This window comes from Mustela lutreola, chromosome 2, assembly GCF_030435805.1.
Source record: "Mustela lutreola isolate mMusLut2 chromosome 2, mMusLut2.pri, whole genome shotgun sequence".
Classification (NCBI taxonomy): Eukaryota; Metazoa; Chordata; class Mammalia; order Carnivora; family Mustelidae; genus Mustela; species Mustela lutreola.
The window spans coordinates 162,828,774-162,845,255 of NC_081291.1; the positions used below are offsets into that span (position 1 = coordinate 162,828,774).

Here is a 16,482-nt window from a genome sequence, read left to right on the forward strand (position 1 = left end):
CTGGATTTCCTGAAAAGCTTTCTAGACTTTTTCCCTCCCCACCTCCCATGTCCCTGTGGCCCACCCACCCATGGCTCGGGCCCTGGCCGCGGCTCACCTATCTTCTCCTCGGCTTGGCTGCTCTCCACAGAATCCGTAGGAGGCTGGGCTGTTGCCTTGGCAGCAGCATCCTCTGCAGCAGGGGTGGTGGCAGCAGCAGCAGCAGTGACAGCAGCAGGCACATCGGCTTGTTTAGGCTCCTCCTTGGCTGGGGCGTCTTCGGCCTTGGAGGACGGCGAGTTGTCAGTGGAAGCTTTAGTGGCACTTTCTGTCTCAGCAGAGCCGGCCTTCTCCTCTGAGGGGGCAGGCGCCTGGGGGGCTGCCTGCTCTATGGCAGCATCAGGGGCGCCCTCCCCCTTCTTCTCCTCCGAAGGAGTTTCGCCTGCCTTGCCAGATTCCTCAGGCTTGGGGCCAGAGGCAGGGACCGCGTCAGTGGGAGTGGGGCCTTCTCCCTCCTTCTTCTCCACGCCATCGGCCACGGGGGCTTCCTCCTTCTCATTCGCTTCCGCCTCAGCAGCTTGGGCATCCCCCTTCTTCTCTCCTTTGAGCTTTTTCCTTGTTATGTGTCCACGGAAGCTAGCCTGAATTTTGGTCGCGGCCTTATGGGCTTTATCTTCAGGTTTGATGCCATCTTGTTCGATCTTTTGGTCCTCATCGTTTTTTTCAACCTTTGTGGAGAAGGGGGAGGGGTTAAAAAAAAAAAAAAACACAGAAGAAGAGGTGAAGTGATGTTCTGTTCCTTCAGATCACAGCACTCAACGAATATTCATTAAGTGATTTCTTTTGTGTCGGGCTCCATATTTGAAGTTATGGGATCAACAGTACCCTGGATGCGAATCAAGTCTTTCCTCTCTCCTTGATGGGGAAATTGAGGAGAGCACAGATTATCTTATGGGAAAACTAATGTCCTTTTGGACTTTCAGAATCACGGGCATTATTTTGTATGGATTTCTTGGCCCAGCTCGATGTTGCTCCATTACCAAACTTAAGCCAGCCTTTTATTTTGGGGATGTAACTTGATCACTCAAATTACATTCATCCTAGGTTTTAATCAAAGAGCTCCAAAAGATATTGTGTTTCAGAGTTCCTGAAAGAGAACTTGTGAAAAACCACATGATGGTTTAGAAATTATCGTGGGAAAGTCTATTGGTTTCCCCAAGATTTCAAATCTGGTCAGGAAATCAACAGATGGAGGCACAGAGTATGATAAATAAAGGTTTAGACAACAGATCCATCAGGGTTTAGTGCAAGATGCAAATGAGTTTCAGGGCTTGGAGGGCTTTGTTCAGAATGTGACCACTCAGAATGCTGGTCACAAAATGATGCCTAGTTTCACCTGTGTGTGTTCTAACATCAATAATCAACATAGAGACCTTCAAAATTTGAATGCATAACATGGCCATTATTTTTGAGTTAAAAAAAACAACAGAATAGAAAACACTGTTTCCACATTTGAAAGAGTAGCATATATTCACTGAATCACAATTTCTTATTCCCAAAGCAATTTAAACCCAAAATTAGTTTTATATTACCATTAAGGGAGTCATCCTGATACTGAAGGCAAGAGACTAGAATCCAGGTTTGTTTGTTTGTTTGTTTTTTGCCATTTGTTGTAACATTTATAGAATAATATGTGCTATAAATAATTTTTTTCCATAAGGAAATTAAATGAGAAGATAGGGAGAAAAGGTATAGTCACGGAAAGAAATGTATAAGGAAGTACATGAAATTCTATATAACTACATTGCTCACCATGGTGCCCTAATGTGGTTACTTATAGTCTCCATTCACTTCTTCCTTTAACTTTGGAACTTTTAACCTTTGTACACTTGTGTGAGCACTGTTCTAGACAATGAGGAAATACAGTGGTGAACAATGCAGCAAATTTTCTTCAAAAGAATAATAATAGAAGAGTACTTATCATGTAACAAGTCCTGTGTTTGGCCCCAGTTTTGGCTTTGGCTTGATCTTGGCCTTTACTCTAGTTTAGGAGGTAAACCACAGCAGGCCAATGCAAGGGTATATTTTCTATCTGTCATACCCGCTCTGCCCCAGTGACCAAGATCCTGTGAATCATGACGTGCGTCTGTCTGACATCCTTCGCACAGGCATGTGGGCCCGTTGCTATGTAGGTTCATCAACATGTTAGTGGATACACAAAGGTATTGAAAATTGGCCACACATGAGAGTAAAAGCAGGACTGACAATTTTCCAGTAAAATTTAAGACAAGTTTCTCTTCGTCCTCCATTAACAGTACTTGAACCTGTACATAGTATGAAGGAGTTCATGAAAAGCATTTCGGAGAGGCCCATTCCTCTCCCTTCTCGTGGGACCATGCTGCGACACTGTTAGGTTCTCTGATGCGCTACTACCTTCCCTCCATCCTGCTGCTTTTGATAACTCCTACTGGGAGGCACGCAGCATAATCTGGGGCACAGGAGCAGCTGTCCCTGCCAGGAACTCTCAGCTCAGAGATGGAAGCATAACCCTGTTAAATTAACAGTTGTGAATAGAGCATAGAGCCAAGATGTTGTTAATTTATTTTACTCTATCTTGAGTTTTCTGAATGAGGCACAGTCTTATATGATAGGACATCTGCACTTGGGCATTGATGCCAAGTGGCTCTTTAATACAAATACTCTCCTTAGAGAGTAGACAAACCAAGTATTTCAGAGTGGGCAGGTGTGCATAAAAAAAAGCTACAATTTTACGGTCCCTTTTTTTCTTTAAGAAACACAAAGCAAAGGGGATGAAACTTTTAAAAAGCTGGAAACATAAAAAGAAGGAAGCTGACTCTGCATGCTATAATGAAGGAAACTTCACATGGATAAAGCACGAGCTCCTCTTGATTCTTCCCCCGACTGGCCCACTCTCCTTCTCTCTCTTTTTCTCTTTTAATTGTTCAGATTATCTCCCACTTTAACTTTCCAAATGATCAGGGCTGGAGGTTTGTACATAGCATCTATGTTAAAATATCTATTTAGAAGAACTCAGACTATGGTTGGGTGCCAAGATCGTGGGATGACCTTCACTGGAACAATTCAAGAGCATAAGGAACACAAGAGAAGAAGGGGTAGGTAGGAAGGGAGAGAATCAGGGAAGAACAAAGTTAGGGGAGATGTGAAGGCAAATCTTGTAAGAGCTGGGCGGCCAAATAGACAGGTAGAACCAAAGAGGTGCTGAAGATATTCAGCTTGTAGCTCATTCTGGAGAAACTGCTGGACCATTAGACATTTAGAGAAAATGGATTTTACAGATTGGTTGGAAAAAAATCAAACTTATAAATGTTTTGGAGAGAAGGAAAGAGGCAATGGAAGGGGAGGGGAAGAGAGAAGAGGAGAGGAGAGGACAGAGGAGAGAAGAGGGGAGGGAGGAAAGGGAAGAAACCAATCTAAGATAAGGTCAGACTTAAGTGATTGAATAAAAATATCCAAAGAAAAAATATTTTAAGTAAAACCTGGGTCTTAAGCTAGAAAGTACTAGATTGTGAGTGTGCATGTCTTTCTTTTGTACTTGAAATTGATTCTATTAATAGGACTTAAAATACAGGTAATACAGGTTATTTTTGATAAAATTCCTTTCAGAATATTAGAGGTAAGTGGACTAAGAGTATATTTTCTTGAGAGAGAAGCAAGAAAGAAGAGGATATTTCCCAAGAGTGGCTTCAGGATAATCCCAACGTGTCAGGCCACATAGATTTTTTCCAACTGGAAATAGAAGAACTAACCCAAGACAAAGGTCATTTGAGCCCAGAGAAACCAGAGGTCACTCAGCAAATTCAGCACAACTCTTTCAGTTTCTAAAAATGGCTCCGTGAAGTTAAGTGACTTGCCTAAATTTATAGCATAAGTGAGTCAGTGGCCCACCTTGTATTTGAACTCCGATCATCTTCCCTCCAACCCAAGTCTATTTTATTGCATTAGTAACCTGGAATAGCTTAGGCTTTCTTGTGACAGATAATCCATAAAGCATCATGTCAACACCACCATTCACTTACTCATTTAACAATACTGAGTACCTATGCTAGGCACTATGGACACACTAGTGAACAGATGGTACTGTATCCACCCACATACGATTCTTTTTTTAAATATGCTTTTTTTGGGGCCAGGGGGGCGGTGGTGGAATAACCTCATGCTGCCTTTACAATCAGTAGTTTCCCAGGGATTCACATTAGACATCTGACCTTATGCCCGTTTTATAAAGTAAGGCCAATAGTCTACAAGTGAGTTCTAGATGAAGTCTGGAGAAAAGAGGATCCTGGTATTCAGTTCATAAGTCTCCTCAAGAAGATTTACTTTGGGGATGACTGCCTGGTTCAGTTGAAGAGCATGCAACTCTTGATCTTGGGGTTGTGAGTTTGAGCCCCACATTGGTTATAGAAATTACTTAAAAATTAAAAAATTAAAAAATAAACATTTACTTTTTCAACTCAGTCCTATGACAAACTTTATGCTGAGCTCTGAGGTTTTCTGAGGGAACTTCAAAACTCTTTCATTTTCTTACATGGGATTGTTGTTATCTGTGAATTAACTGAGGAGGACATTCCAATGCAGTGCTTTATATGTAGAAAGAGTCTCACTATAAGTAGCAATAACTTTTTTAGGAATCTTCACTTCTATAGCTTATTGCTTTTATTGACCAATTTGTTTGGGAGCCCTGTAACTTAAAGTCCTAAAGATTTCAAAATATGTGAAATCTCTACTTTTCATCCAATGCTGAAATCTTGAATGAATATTGGTCTGAGGATGGATCCCATTTGGAATCCAATCAAATTTCTCAACCCATTTGGTGAAAGGGCAGTAATTTTCAACCGTATTTATGAATCACAGGTAACAAAGCCAAACACAGATGCAGTTATTTAATATCCAAAATTGTTGCCCTGGTTAATAGTTTACTTTCCCCTGGGGAAGGTCGGGGTACAACTCAGGATTCATTCTAAGATGTCCAAACACTTGCACTTATTAAATTGCAAGAGAACTTCAGGCAAAAATCTATGAATGCCTGACTTTCATAACTAAAATAACATCATATGTTCAACTGGGACATCTCAATTCATTCAATGTTTTCCAGTTATCATACGACTGCGTCAACTTTCCAAGCACAGAAAAACTGGGCCCGGTATCTACTTCTGCCAGCCATAAATACTACTATTAAAATACTTCAAAATTGCTCTTAAATGTGATTGAATTATAAATGCTTTTTAAAAATCATTTTTGTGTACTAATTCTTCTAAGAACATCTTTAATAAATCAAAATATTTTCTGAGCAAAAAAATATTTCTAAGAAGCAAAATCGAAGGGCCAGAGAGATCTTAAGCAACAATTTCTTTATCATACTATAGTTTTCATGCCTATCAGGATCTTATACAGTCCTTAAAGGAACCAGAATAAAGTATTGATGATATATATAAAATTTGGCAGACATCTAAAATGGCTCACTTTATTTTTTTATTTTTTATTTTTTTAAAGATTTTATTTATTTATTTGACAGAGATCACAAGTAGGCAGAGAGGCAGGCAGAGAGAGAGAGGAATGGAAACAGGCTCCCTGCTGAGCAAGGCCCTGAGATCATGACCTGAGCCGAAGGCAGAGGCTTAACCCACTGAGCCACCCAGGCACCCTTCACTTTAGTTTTATTAATAATTTATTGAGATAAAATTCATATAGAAAATTTCACTTTATTTTTAAGCATAGTTTATTTTAAATATAGATGGCATATACTTTAGAAAAAAATGCCCAAGCATTAAAGTTCATGCTAACGTTTCTGTATTCCTTCAAACCTAGTCAAAGATCAGCAATCCAGTGAAATGCCCCTTAGAGAGGAGGAAAAGGAAAATGGACCAACCTCCCCTAGTTGTGAAGATAAAATGCCTTCAGGTTTCTGAGCAGTTGTAATGAAGAAAGGTTCATTTAAAAGATGAATTAAGGGGTGTCTGGGTGGCTCAGTGGAGTAAGCCGCTGCCTTCAGCTCAGGTCATGATCTCAGGGTCCTGGGATGAGCCCCGCATGGGTTCCCCCACTCCCTCTGCCTGCCTCTCTGCCTACTTATGATCTCTGTCTCTATCAAATAAATAAATAAAAAGCTTTAAAAAAAAAATGAATTGACGCAGCTGGGTTACACAAGGTTTCCTCAAGGCTCAGTCTGGTTTGAAGATTTTAACTAAGGGTGTGAGGCAACGGGTGGGAGCAGAATACAGGTGAGCACCATGAAATTGTGGGTATTTTTGCCAACAACTGGCATCACATTTTTTAAACTCTGATTTTCAGGGGCACCTGAGTGGCTCAGTGGTTTAAACATCTACTCTTGGTTTCAGCTCAGGTCATGACCTCCCAGCAGGGTTCCAGAGCCACATCAGGCTCCTGACTCCTCAGGGAGTCTGGTTCCCCTCTCCCTCTGCCCCTCCCCACCAAAATAAATAAACAATTCTTAAAAACAAACAAACAAACAAAAAACTCCTATTTTTCAGTCCAGAGCAAAGTCCTTTTTTTAAAGTTTCTGGTGAGGTAGGAAATATATAATGACTAAGAGCATGTAAGACATCAAGAGTGATTTTTGCAAATCCTGGCAGACTGGTAGTGAGTTTTTCCCTTCAGATTAAGGGTGCTGCATATTACTATAGCTCCAGAGTTATAATACATGAGCAAGAAATGCTTATTGTTTGCTGACTAAATAAGAGAACTAAACATCCCTTTTTGAAAACTGGAATAGTATTGTTAACTTTTCAGATAATAGTGATCAAGACATGGGTCTTCAGCTCACTTTCATGTATTAGTTATTGGACACGTGCAGCCGACCTGCTATGGAATACGAAGTGGCAAATGCAACACAGTGGAAGGTGCTACTGGAAGAGAACTCAGTTTCTTTTCAAAAGAGTTATCTTTTATTTTATATTATGAATTTGTAACGCTGTCCCACAAAGACAGAAAGAAGAGGTAGAGGGCATAGGATAATTGGTGGTTTCTAACAGACAAAATTCGGCATGTGAAAGACCTTGCCCATTTTGCTCACAGCAGGATTTCCAGTTTCTAGAATAGTGTTTGGCATATGGTAGGTGTTTGATTAATATTTATTGAATGAATCCAAAATTTGAACATGTTAGTGTCATTTCAGAAAGACGGTGACAGGCAAGGAAGTCTGGGCTTCCATTTTGTCAGCTTTCCTTAAAATCCTTCATTTCCCAGGGATGGAATTCAAGAGCATCTGACTAAAACAGGCATGTGTCCCCCAATACCTGAGTGTGTGACCTCATACGGTGAGGCTGAACACAAAGACAATTACAGAAATGAATAAGTAGAAATCAGACATGAAGAGAGATTACAAACCTATAGAAAATGGCATTGATAATAATTTCAAAAAAGAGGCGCCTGGGAAACAACAAGTTCAAGGACATTCAAGTCCTTCTCTGTCCCCCCTAAAAGCAGGAAACAAATCTCCTATATGAGAAATACCCTCCCTGTACTAAGAAGTAATATGATATCTTTATCACCAGAGATGGGGACTTTAAAAGTGAGAAAGCTGTTGTTATTATTATTTTTTTTTCCCCTAACCTATTACCTCAGCCTAAATTCTGCTTAGGATTCCTTTTTAAAGTTCCCAAACACCTGTTGTCTTTCTCCTGTCAATTTCTCACAAATTTATCATCTCTTTGTCTAAAATGTATGAAAACTGCCCACCTTGGTCATTTCTTTGGATCTCAGTTTCATTATTGGGCCTCTATGCACATGTAATAAAGCTTTGGGTTTTTCTCATGTCTCATGTTAATTTAATTCTTAGTCAAGCTGAAGGACCTTGAAATGTATAGGAAAAAAATTTCCCTCCCTACCATACTGATGAGGTTTGGCCCGAGGACCTTATTCATTTCCATGATTACTGGTATCCTTACCCAGGGAGGACAGAGTCCTTTCCTTAACTCTACAGTGTTCCAGAGCTATCTATCCTCAAAGAGATAAGCAGAAATCTGTCTAAAATGTGCCACAATACTCAATCCACTTCTTTTTATCCTGGAGAAGGGGGGAGGAACTATTCCCAGTGTCAAGCATAAACCATAATCCCTCTCCTCTGCCACCAAACACACACCAATCCTCCCTAACTATATCCATCCCTTAAACCTCCACATAGTCCAGCATCTGGTGATGAAAATTCATTCAAAATTCAAGTCTATTCCTTTTCAAAATATATGCCCTTCACTTGACAACCACCCTTACACACACACACCAAAAAAAAAAAAAAAAAAGAAAGAAAAGAAGAAAAGAAAAATCTCATTCAGCTGCTATTTCATATATCTATCCTGTGGATCAAGCTCCAGGCCTTACACATCAGTAAAACAATTGCCTGCATAGGTTCTGAGGGCTACGCTCTTTACTCATGTCTGGTCATACTCCTACCTGATAAAAGCTGTGGATGGAGCTGCCTGACATTTTGTGGGGCTTAGCTTAGGAGCATCTGGTCCTGAGGAGAGAGGGGCTTCATGATTTGGGATTTCCAGCTCTATCCAACAGCCCCACTGGATAGTTAGTAGAACACCTCTGAAAGTCATTGTACTTCATTTCTATTAAGTGTACATATGTGTCATCAGAGTGCATGTCATTATAAAATCTAGCTGATGAGAGATGGACGAGAACTAGGACTCCATCTGCTAAGGAAAAAAAAAAAAAGACAATAACTTGAATTTTTGTGTTACTGGTTATGAAGTAATTTCAACTTCATAAAACTGTCCGTCTAAGCTGAGCAAGTGTGCTATTCCTTTTGCAAAATGAAGAATCTGAAACAGAACGGAAAGGCCCACAAGTGGTAGAATGGGTCTTAACCACAGGCCTCCAATCTCCTACATTTTAAGGAATGTAAAAGAGAATTCAAGAATTCAACACTAAACACTCAGAAGGAATCATCAAAGAAGTAGCAACCCTCACATCAGCATGTAGACTACCCACAGCTCTTCTCACTTATCAGAATTGGTCTGTATGTCAGATCTCGGAACAGAGGCAGCTCCAGAATCTCTAGGTACACGGGGATATGAGCAGAGACCTGTTTGGAAGGGGGGTTAGGTGATTTTGCCCGAAACTGCACTCGTATGGCAAGTTTCTTACCATAGGTTTATTTATATGAGGTGGCTGCTGGGATGATTTTATACGGCCACTGGTACTGATCAGCAATAGTTTGCACAGGCCTTAATGAACCAGCTCAGTCACCAGGTAAATGCAGGACTTGAGAAAACTTTCAAAAAGCACAAGTATGGGGATGTCTGGGTAGCTCAGTTGGTTAAGCGTCTGCCTTTGGCTCAGGTCATGATCCCAGGCTCCTAAGATGGAGCCCCTCATGAGGCCCCCTGCTTGCTGCTTCCCTGCTTGTGCTCTTACTCCCTCTCTCTCTCTGACAAATAAATAAACGAAATCTTAAAAAAAAAGAAAAGTGCAAGTATGTTTTCGCTCTGATTTTAGAAGATATGTTGTGGTATTCTTCCATGTGTGAGAAAAACAATGGAGTATTTTTTTGGTGGGTGCAGCAAGAATGTCAGGTAAAGGGCACAGAGTTGGAGGACAAACAGATTTCCATTTAATGGGGTTTCTACTCCCAAGCTACTAGATGGTAAACCATAACTGAGTCTAAACTTGCTCATGATGTGTTTGTCTTTGTCATTCTTTCTTTCTTATCCCTCCCTTTGTTTTTGGCATCTAGTTCTCTCATGATCATTAGTCACTGACACCCACTGATTACGAGTTCCCTGGCATGGTTTTGGTGTCAAATGATTTGAGTTCAAATCCTGACTTGGCCACTACTCAAATGTATGACCCAGAGTAAACTGACTTCTTTAGAATGCACTGTCTTCATCTTCAGATTGGGATACTATACCTACTGGGCAAATTTTCTTTTTTTTTTTTTAAATGACCTTTATTTATTTATTTATTTATTTATTTGACAGAGATTGTGAGAGAGACAGGCAGAGAGAGAGAGGAGGAAGCAGGTCCCCTGCTGAGCAGAGTGCCTGATGCGGGGCTCGATCCCGGGACCCTGAGATCATGACCTGAGTCGACGGCAGAGGCTTAACCCACTGAGCCACCTAGGTGCCCCCCTAATTTTCTTTCAGATGAAAGAAAATAGTATTTGTAGTGCCTGATACTTGAGAACTCCATAAATAATTGTTCAGAAGAAGATATTATGAGTGAAGTGAAAACTACTACTTTCTGGAGACTAGGGACCAAGTGCATTATTTGATAAATATTTTATGATTTTCTCTCTTTGATAGCTCACAAAGGAATTTTTTTTCAGGGCTATGCACATTTCATAAAAATAATAAATGCCTCCCTCCAAAACAACAACAACAACAAAACCTTTTAAAGGCAAAGATTATAAAATACCATCAGATCTTTGAAGGAAATGATACTAATAATAAACTGAAAAAATTATATAGTACTATGTACCCAGTACTACAAACAGTTTATACACACACGCAAATATATTTATTAAATGTATTATATATGTTGACCAGCTTAATTCTAACAAGGTTATACAGTGGGAACTATTATTTTACAGGTAAAGGTACTGAGGCACAGGGACTTTAAGTAACTGGTCAAAATCATACAATTGGTAAGTGGCAGAGTCAGGATTTGAACTCAAAAGATGTGTATAGGTTGCACGTGAAATAAAATCATCCCAGAAAGACAGGGCTGATCTGCCAGGTGTTCCCTGCAGTCTCCCAGCAAGGTGAAAGGTGGAGAAGAAGATGGGGAAATTCAGAGCAGGACTTTCTCAAGGCCACTACCTGCTAGGGCTGGGCTAGTTCTGAGTGTCTAAAGGACCAGGCTTCAGAGCTGTCACCACAATTTCATCTTCCCCTTTCAAAAATCTCTTTACAATAGAAAAGTACAAATACATTTTCAAAGCTAGGGCTGTGATAGTGTGACCTCATCACCCAGGTGATGCCATGACTCATTTTCCTTGTGAAGATGTTGACAGGGAAGAGTCACACTTGAGATGTTGAGAACGGCCCAGAGACCAGGTTCCTTATTAATTCTGGTATTGGGAGAATTACCCAATTCAGGGTATTGGGAGCAGGAGAGAGAAAATATCAGAGATCAGAAAAACCAATACTGGGGAAAGTGGTAGGAAGAGACTCCAAGTCAGGAAGAACAGCTATTTAATTACATGAGAAAAAAAGAAGGGTTTGAGCAGGTGGTACAGAGCAGGTTCTGTGACTTATTCCCAAATCTGAGGATTTAATTCAGCCAGAGTTCCTGAATTAGACAATGCCTTTTCCTTGAACCAACTACTCTGTGTTTTCTCTCACAATTGTAGTGAAGCAAACAGGGAAATCCATCTAGAACATTCTAGATGCTCTAGAACATACTAGCTGCTCTGATGATAGTCTCAAAAACTGTCATATACTATTTATGCCACATAGTTCATTGGAGGAATTTAGTAACAGGGCTCATCATGGCACAAAGAACCAGCATACCTCCTACTTTTTGGTTCTGTAGGGAGAAACACTGCAACATTTAGGGCCATCAAAGAAAGAAAGTTCCTTCTACTCTGTTTTTGAAACGAGACAAGACAAATTCTACAACTTCTGAATTAGTCTGTATGAGCCATACAGGGATTTATCATAATGTGATCTTTGAGCCAGAATAATTAGGCTGAATTCATAAAAATAAGGAAATATTAAGTTTGATTCTGAGGTCTTGAGGTGAATGAAAATTCACCTTTTTTGTTGAGGCATAGATAGCTATGAGGTATGCCATAACCCTCTCATAAGTGGTATCATACAACCCAGAGAGCCACACAGAGCACCAAGTTTGCCCAGCACTGTGAAACTGCAAAAAAATGACGGGATTTTGTCACAACAGAGAGGATTTGGAAACTGTCCTGAGCTTCAAAGTCCCACGAAGGTAGTGTGATGCTTCCTTCACTTCCAATTTACTCATTGGAAGTCAGTGATTCCCCATATGCCTGTGTCTGCTCAGGACTAGACCCAAGACTACAAATAGAAGATTCAAGGGCAATCCAATAAGCATTTTCCCTTGTGGTTGGGGCAACTCACGTTGGGGCAACTTGACAGCTCCAACCTAGAATAATTCCCTACTTTCTACCCAGGCTGAACTCACAGTTTAAAGTCACATATAAAAGCCCAGTGAGCCTGGGACCCCTGACTGCTCTGCCAGTTAATGTGTGACTTGGTCTTGGAGCTGTAAATTCGAGCCCCAGGCTGGGTGTAGAGACTACTTAAAAATAAAATCTTAAGGGGAAAAAAAAAAAAAAGCCAGTGAGCTTAAAAAAGTATAACTGCTTTGTACCTCTGTGGCCTTGGTGTGTGTACAGTCTGGCTGCCCATGGTGTACAAGCAAGCCAGGAATAAGCAACAGAAGGCTAAATTCACTGTGGAGAGTTAAGGGAATAATGGGGGTGGCTGGCAACGGGAACGGAGGGGGTGTACAGGGAAAACGCAAACAAAGATTCTCTTTTGCCAAGAGTCTGAAATTCCACCGTGAAGCAAGATTTTCTCATTCCCTTATTATTCTTATTCCCTGAAAGCTGAAACTACAGACACTCTCCGCTACACATTTTATCAGATGAAGCGAAAACAGAATTACAGTTTTACAATTTGTTCACTTCTGCCACCCCAAAACACCCTCTCTGCCCCTCCCAAAACTCTTAAAATATTCCTGTTGCTTATCCTACTAGACAGAAATGCATTGTTTTAGCATTCGAGAAATTCATGGAATGGACCCAGTCTGCCCTTCCAACTTCTTGCGTGAGCATACCCTTTACTTTAGCCAAGTAACTGATATGCTGCTGACTGCACACGCGCCTCACTCCCAAACTTCTCTGACTTCACTTATAATATGCCAAACATTTCTCTGTCCTTTGTCTGCTGAAACCCCACCTGCCCTTCATGGCTCATCCCAACCCTTACCTCCTTGGCAGGAGGAGAGTTTTCTCGTATCACCGTAAATGAACAGTCTAAATTTTTTTTGCAAAGGGCCAGAAAGTAATTCTTTTTTCTTTCTTTTTTTTCTTTTTTGGTTTCCTGAGCCATATGGTGTCTGCCACAACTCCTCAATTCTGTCGTTGTAGTGTAAAAAAACTCTAGATGCTGTGTAAATGAATATGAATATGGCTGTGCTCCAATAAAACTTTATTTGTGAACACTGAAATTTGTATTGCATGTAATTTTAAAAAGGGTCACAGAATATCATTACTCTTTTGATCTCCTGTCAACCACTTAAAAATGTAGGGAAAAAAAGCAACAACACATTTTTAGCCCATAGATTATCACTTACCAATCTTGGGGTAGGGTATACTTTTACATTAAGCTCCCACAGCATCCTTGGTTGTATTTTCATTAACTATTTTTATATTGCAGTTATTGGTGGACTTATTCCCCAAACTCCTTTATTTTATAAGATCTTTGAGGGCAGGAGTATTGTCTTATTAATGGAGGCTGTGATATTGTGACTTTTATTAAGAACTATATATATTAGGTCTTTCTCCCCATTTCTGGCACAAAGTTCCTAAAACCCTTGAGTTGCCCAAGTTGTTCGAAGTAAAGGCAGCTTTTGTTATGTTAATGAGGTGACTTGAGGAAAGCACCTAGAGACGGGATAGGTGGCTTGAAGAAACCACCAAGTGATTGGAGGGTTGGAACTTTCTGACCCCTGGGAATAACCTGGGAACCTGGAGATTGAATCTATCACCAGTGGGCAGTGATTTAATCAATTCGTCTTAAGTAATGAAACCTCCATGAAAACACAAAATTAGAGTTTCAAGAATATCCCGGTTGCTATATACATGGAGGTTTGGGAAGAGAGGTGTCCTGGGAGGGGGTATGGAACCCCTGAACCCTTTCCCCAAACCTTGCCTTGTGCATCTTTTCTGCCCAGCTGTTCCTGGGTTATACCATTTTATAATACACTGGGGATCTAGTGAATAAATGGTTTTCCCCAGTTCTGCAAGCCATTCTAGCAAATTAATTGAACCCAAAGAGGAGGTTCTGGGAACGTCTGACTTACAGGCAGCTGTTCAGAAGTACAGGTTAACAGCCCAAACTTGCCATTAATGTCTGCAGAGGAAGGTAATATTTTGGGACTGAGCCTTTTTAACTGTGAAACTGATGCTATCTCCAAATAAACAGTGTCAGAATTGAGCTGAATTTTACTCAGCTGGTGTCTGGGGCATTGCTAGTACAGGGCAGCACTCCCCCACCCCCAACTGGGTTCAGAACCCTTTCAGAGGCTAACATTTATAGATCACTGTGTGTCAGGCACTGAGCTAAGCGTGTTACATGGAAAGTCCCATAGCAACTGTGTGAGGGAGGTACTATTATTTTTAGTGAGGAAACGATATTATTATTTTTACGGGTGAGGAAATAATATGGCAGATTGAAAGTGAACTCATAGAGCAAAGGCAGAGGCCCTCCCAGAGCAGGCCAGCTTCAGGGAACTGAAAACTGAGTGACACTGAAGCTTGCCTACCTTAGAAGTGTTTCTGTCCTGTCATTCCTTCGCTGCCTGCTCAACTCAAAAGGGACACAAAGACACTGAGACCTGAATCCAGGTATCACACACAGCCCGAGAAGAAATGCAGGGCAGAAGTGAGTGTTGGGAATAGAAGAGCCCCAGGGGAAGGGCCATGCCTGCGAGCCACTCACAGAAGAGCTGCACTCCCAGAAGGATCAAAATGAGCTACAGCTGGGCGGACGCTTGTGGGAGAGGAAAAAAAAAGACTTTTTGTTACCGTCAGAGTTGAGTAAGTTGCTTATGTGCGAAAGCTTTTGTGGAACCATGTTAGATGGTGCTAAGTCACTAGACAAAAGATCACACCCTCCAGCTCAAGCTACCTGTCTCCAGGGATTGTTTCTAACAGTCTCGCGGATGAGTGAGGACAAGGGAGTGAAAAGCATTTAGATGAGCGGAAGGAACACAGTGACCTGGTATCAGGGGGAAAGGGGGCTTCTTAAATTCCCAGGGCTGTTCTATCCGTGAGAAAGAAGAGTGAGGACGAAATGCTGTTTGCCATTCTGCAGCTTAGCGCTCAGACCTACTTGGATCCACAGTGTCCGTAGGGCCAGAAGCTGAGAGGCCGTGCACTTGAGCCACACCCCGCATCTACTAATCAGGATCCGCATTTTCACAGATCTTCCACACATCACAATGTGAAAAGTACTGGCCTACAACCTCCAGACCAAACAGGCCCGTCCCAGGAAATCTACAGTTTCTTTTGAATATTTCTTTCGACAAAAGTATAATTTCAGAGGGGCTTCTCTTCTCTTACAAAGCACAGAGAAAGCTACAGGTAAAGTAGCAGAAGCTGTGGCCCTGCCAGGAGAGCAGCCCTCAGGAGAGCAGAGCTAGAAACATCATACAGCCCAAACTTGCAACCTCACGGAAGTCCCTTCACTTCCTTGGGCCTCGGCTTTTGCGTCTGTATATGAACGGGGTTGACTAGGAGATCTAAGACCCAAACATTCTAAGTATCAGAGTCCTAGTTGTGTACAAATGGATATATGCTCCATTTTCCTATTTCCCTAGAAAAGAGGGTCACAGCGTAGTTGACTATCATTCAATCCTACTACCTGGTACGGATAGGGTCTCCCCCACACAGTCACTTACCTTCTAAAATTAGCCTTATACACTGAACATTAATGAGACTAAGACCATTCTCAAGATATGCCAATCTCCAGAGGGAATCACCAAACTGAGTGCGCCCAGGGTCTGTCCACTGACCAGCCTCCCATGAGTCTGCGCAGTTCAGGATGACTTTGCTCACATGCTTCTGGGAACTAGTCATGACCTGCCTCATCAGGAAAGCAGACATCACCTTCCTCTGGTGCCTAATTTCAACCCTTTCAGAAAGCAGGAGCACATCATTGCTCAATCGGCCAAAACTTGACTCTTCCCCACCTTCCCAAAAGCCTTGATGTGAGACAGTGAAGCTATTCTCAAGGACATCTTACTCTACAATTTTTAAGGCCTCACTATCAGTCTGTGTGGAAAATCTGAATGAAAGTTCCTGTCCTAGTTGGGGGGAAAAAACAAGACTGCTAAAAATAAACAAATACAAGATCCAAGTCACTCACTCTCTGCCACAGTTGGTTTTAACCTATTTAAACAAGAGAAAGAGGTCAGAAAAAGAGAGAAAACTCTAAGTCCCATCAGCTTCCTACCCTCATCACTTAGGTCTTCCTCTCCAGGTTGCTTTACAGTTTCTGACCCTAGGCCAGGGGCCCATTCAGGCCCTAGAAGCCGTAACGCCACACCCTGGTTCTCCCCTCCTCTTCCTTGGAGCTTTCCTCTCAAGTGGACCTGAAGTCACAACCAGAGACAAAGCCCATTACAGACTAAGTGTTCAATATTTGATACATATTTTTGAAGTAAACTTCTAGGCCCAACATGGAGGCACTCCTGCCTGGGCGCCATGTCAATAACCTGAAAGTTTGTTTTCATGTC

The 16,482-nt window shown here is 41.4% G+C and overlaps 1 protein-coding gene across 1 annotated transcript in view; it reads right to left on the minus strand.

Moving 5' to 3' along the window:
- The window catches only part of GAP43 (growth associated protein 43), a 98,754-nt gene that overhangs the window by 46,530 nt on the left and 35,742 nt on the right, over positions 1 to 16,482 (minus strand). Inside the window, exon 2 of the mRNA XM_059164019.1 lies at positions 98 to 707. Coding sequence (XP_059020002.1) covers positions 98 to 707 — 610 coding nt within the window. The remainder of the gene's footprint in view (positions 1 to 97; positions 708 to 16,482) is intronic.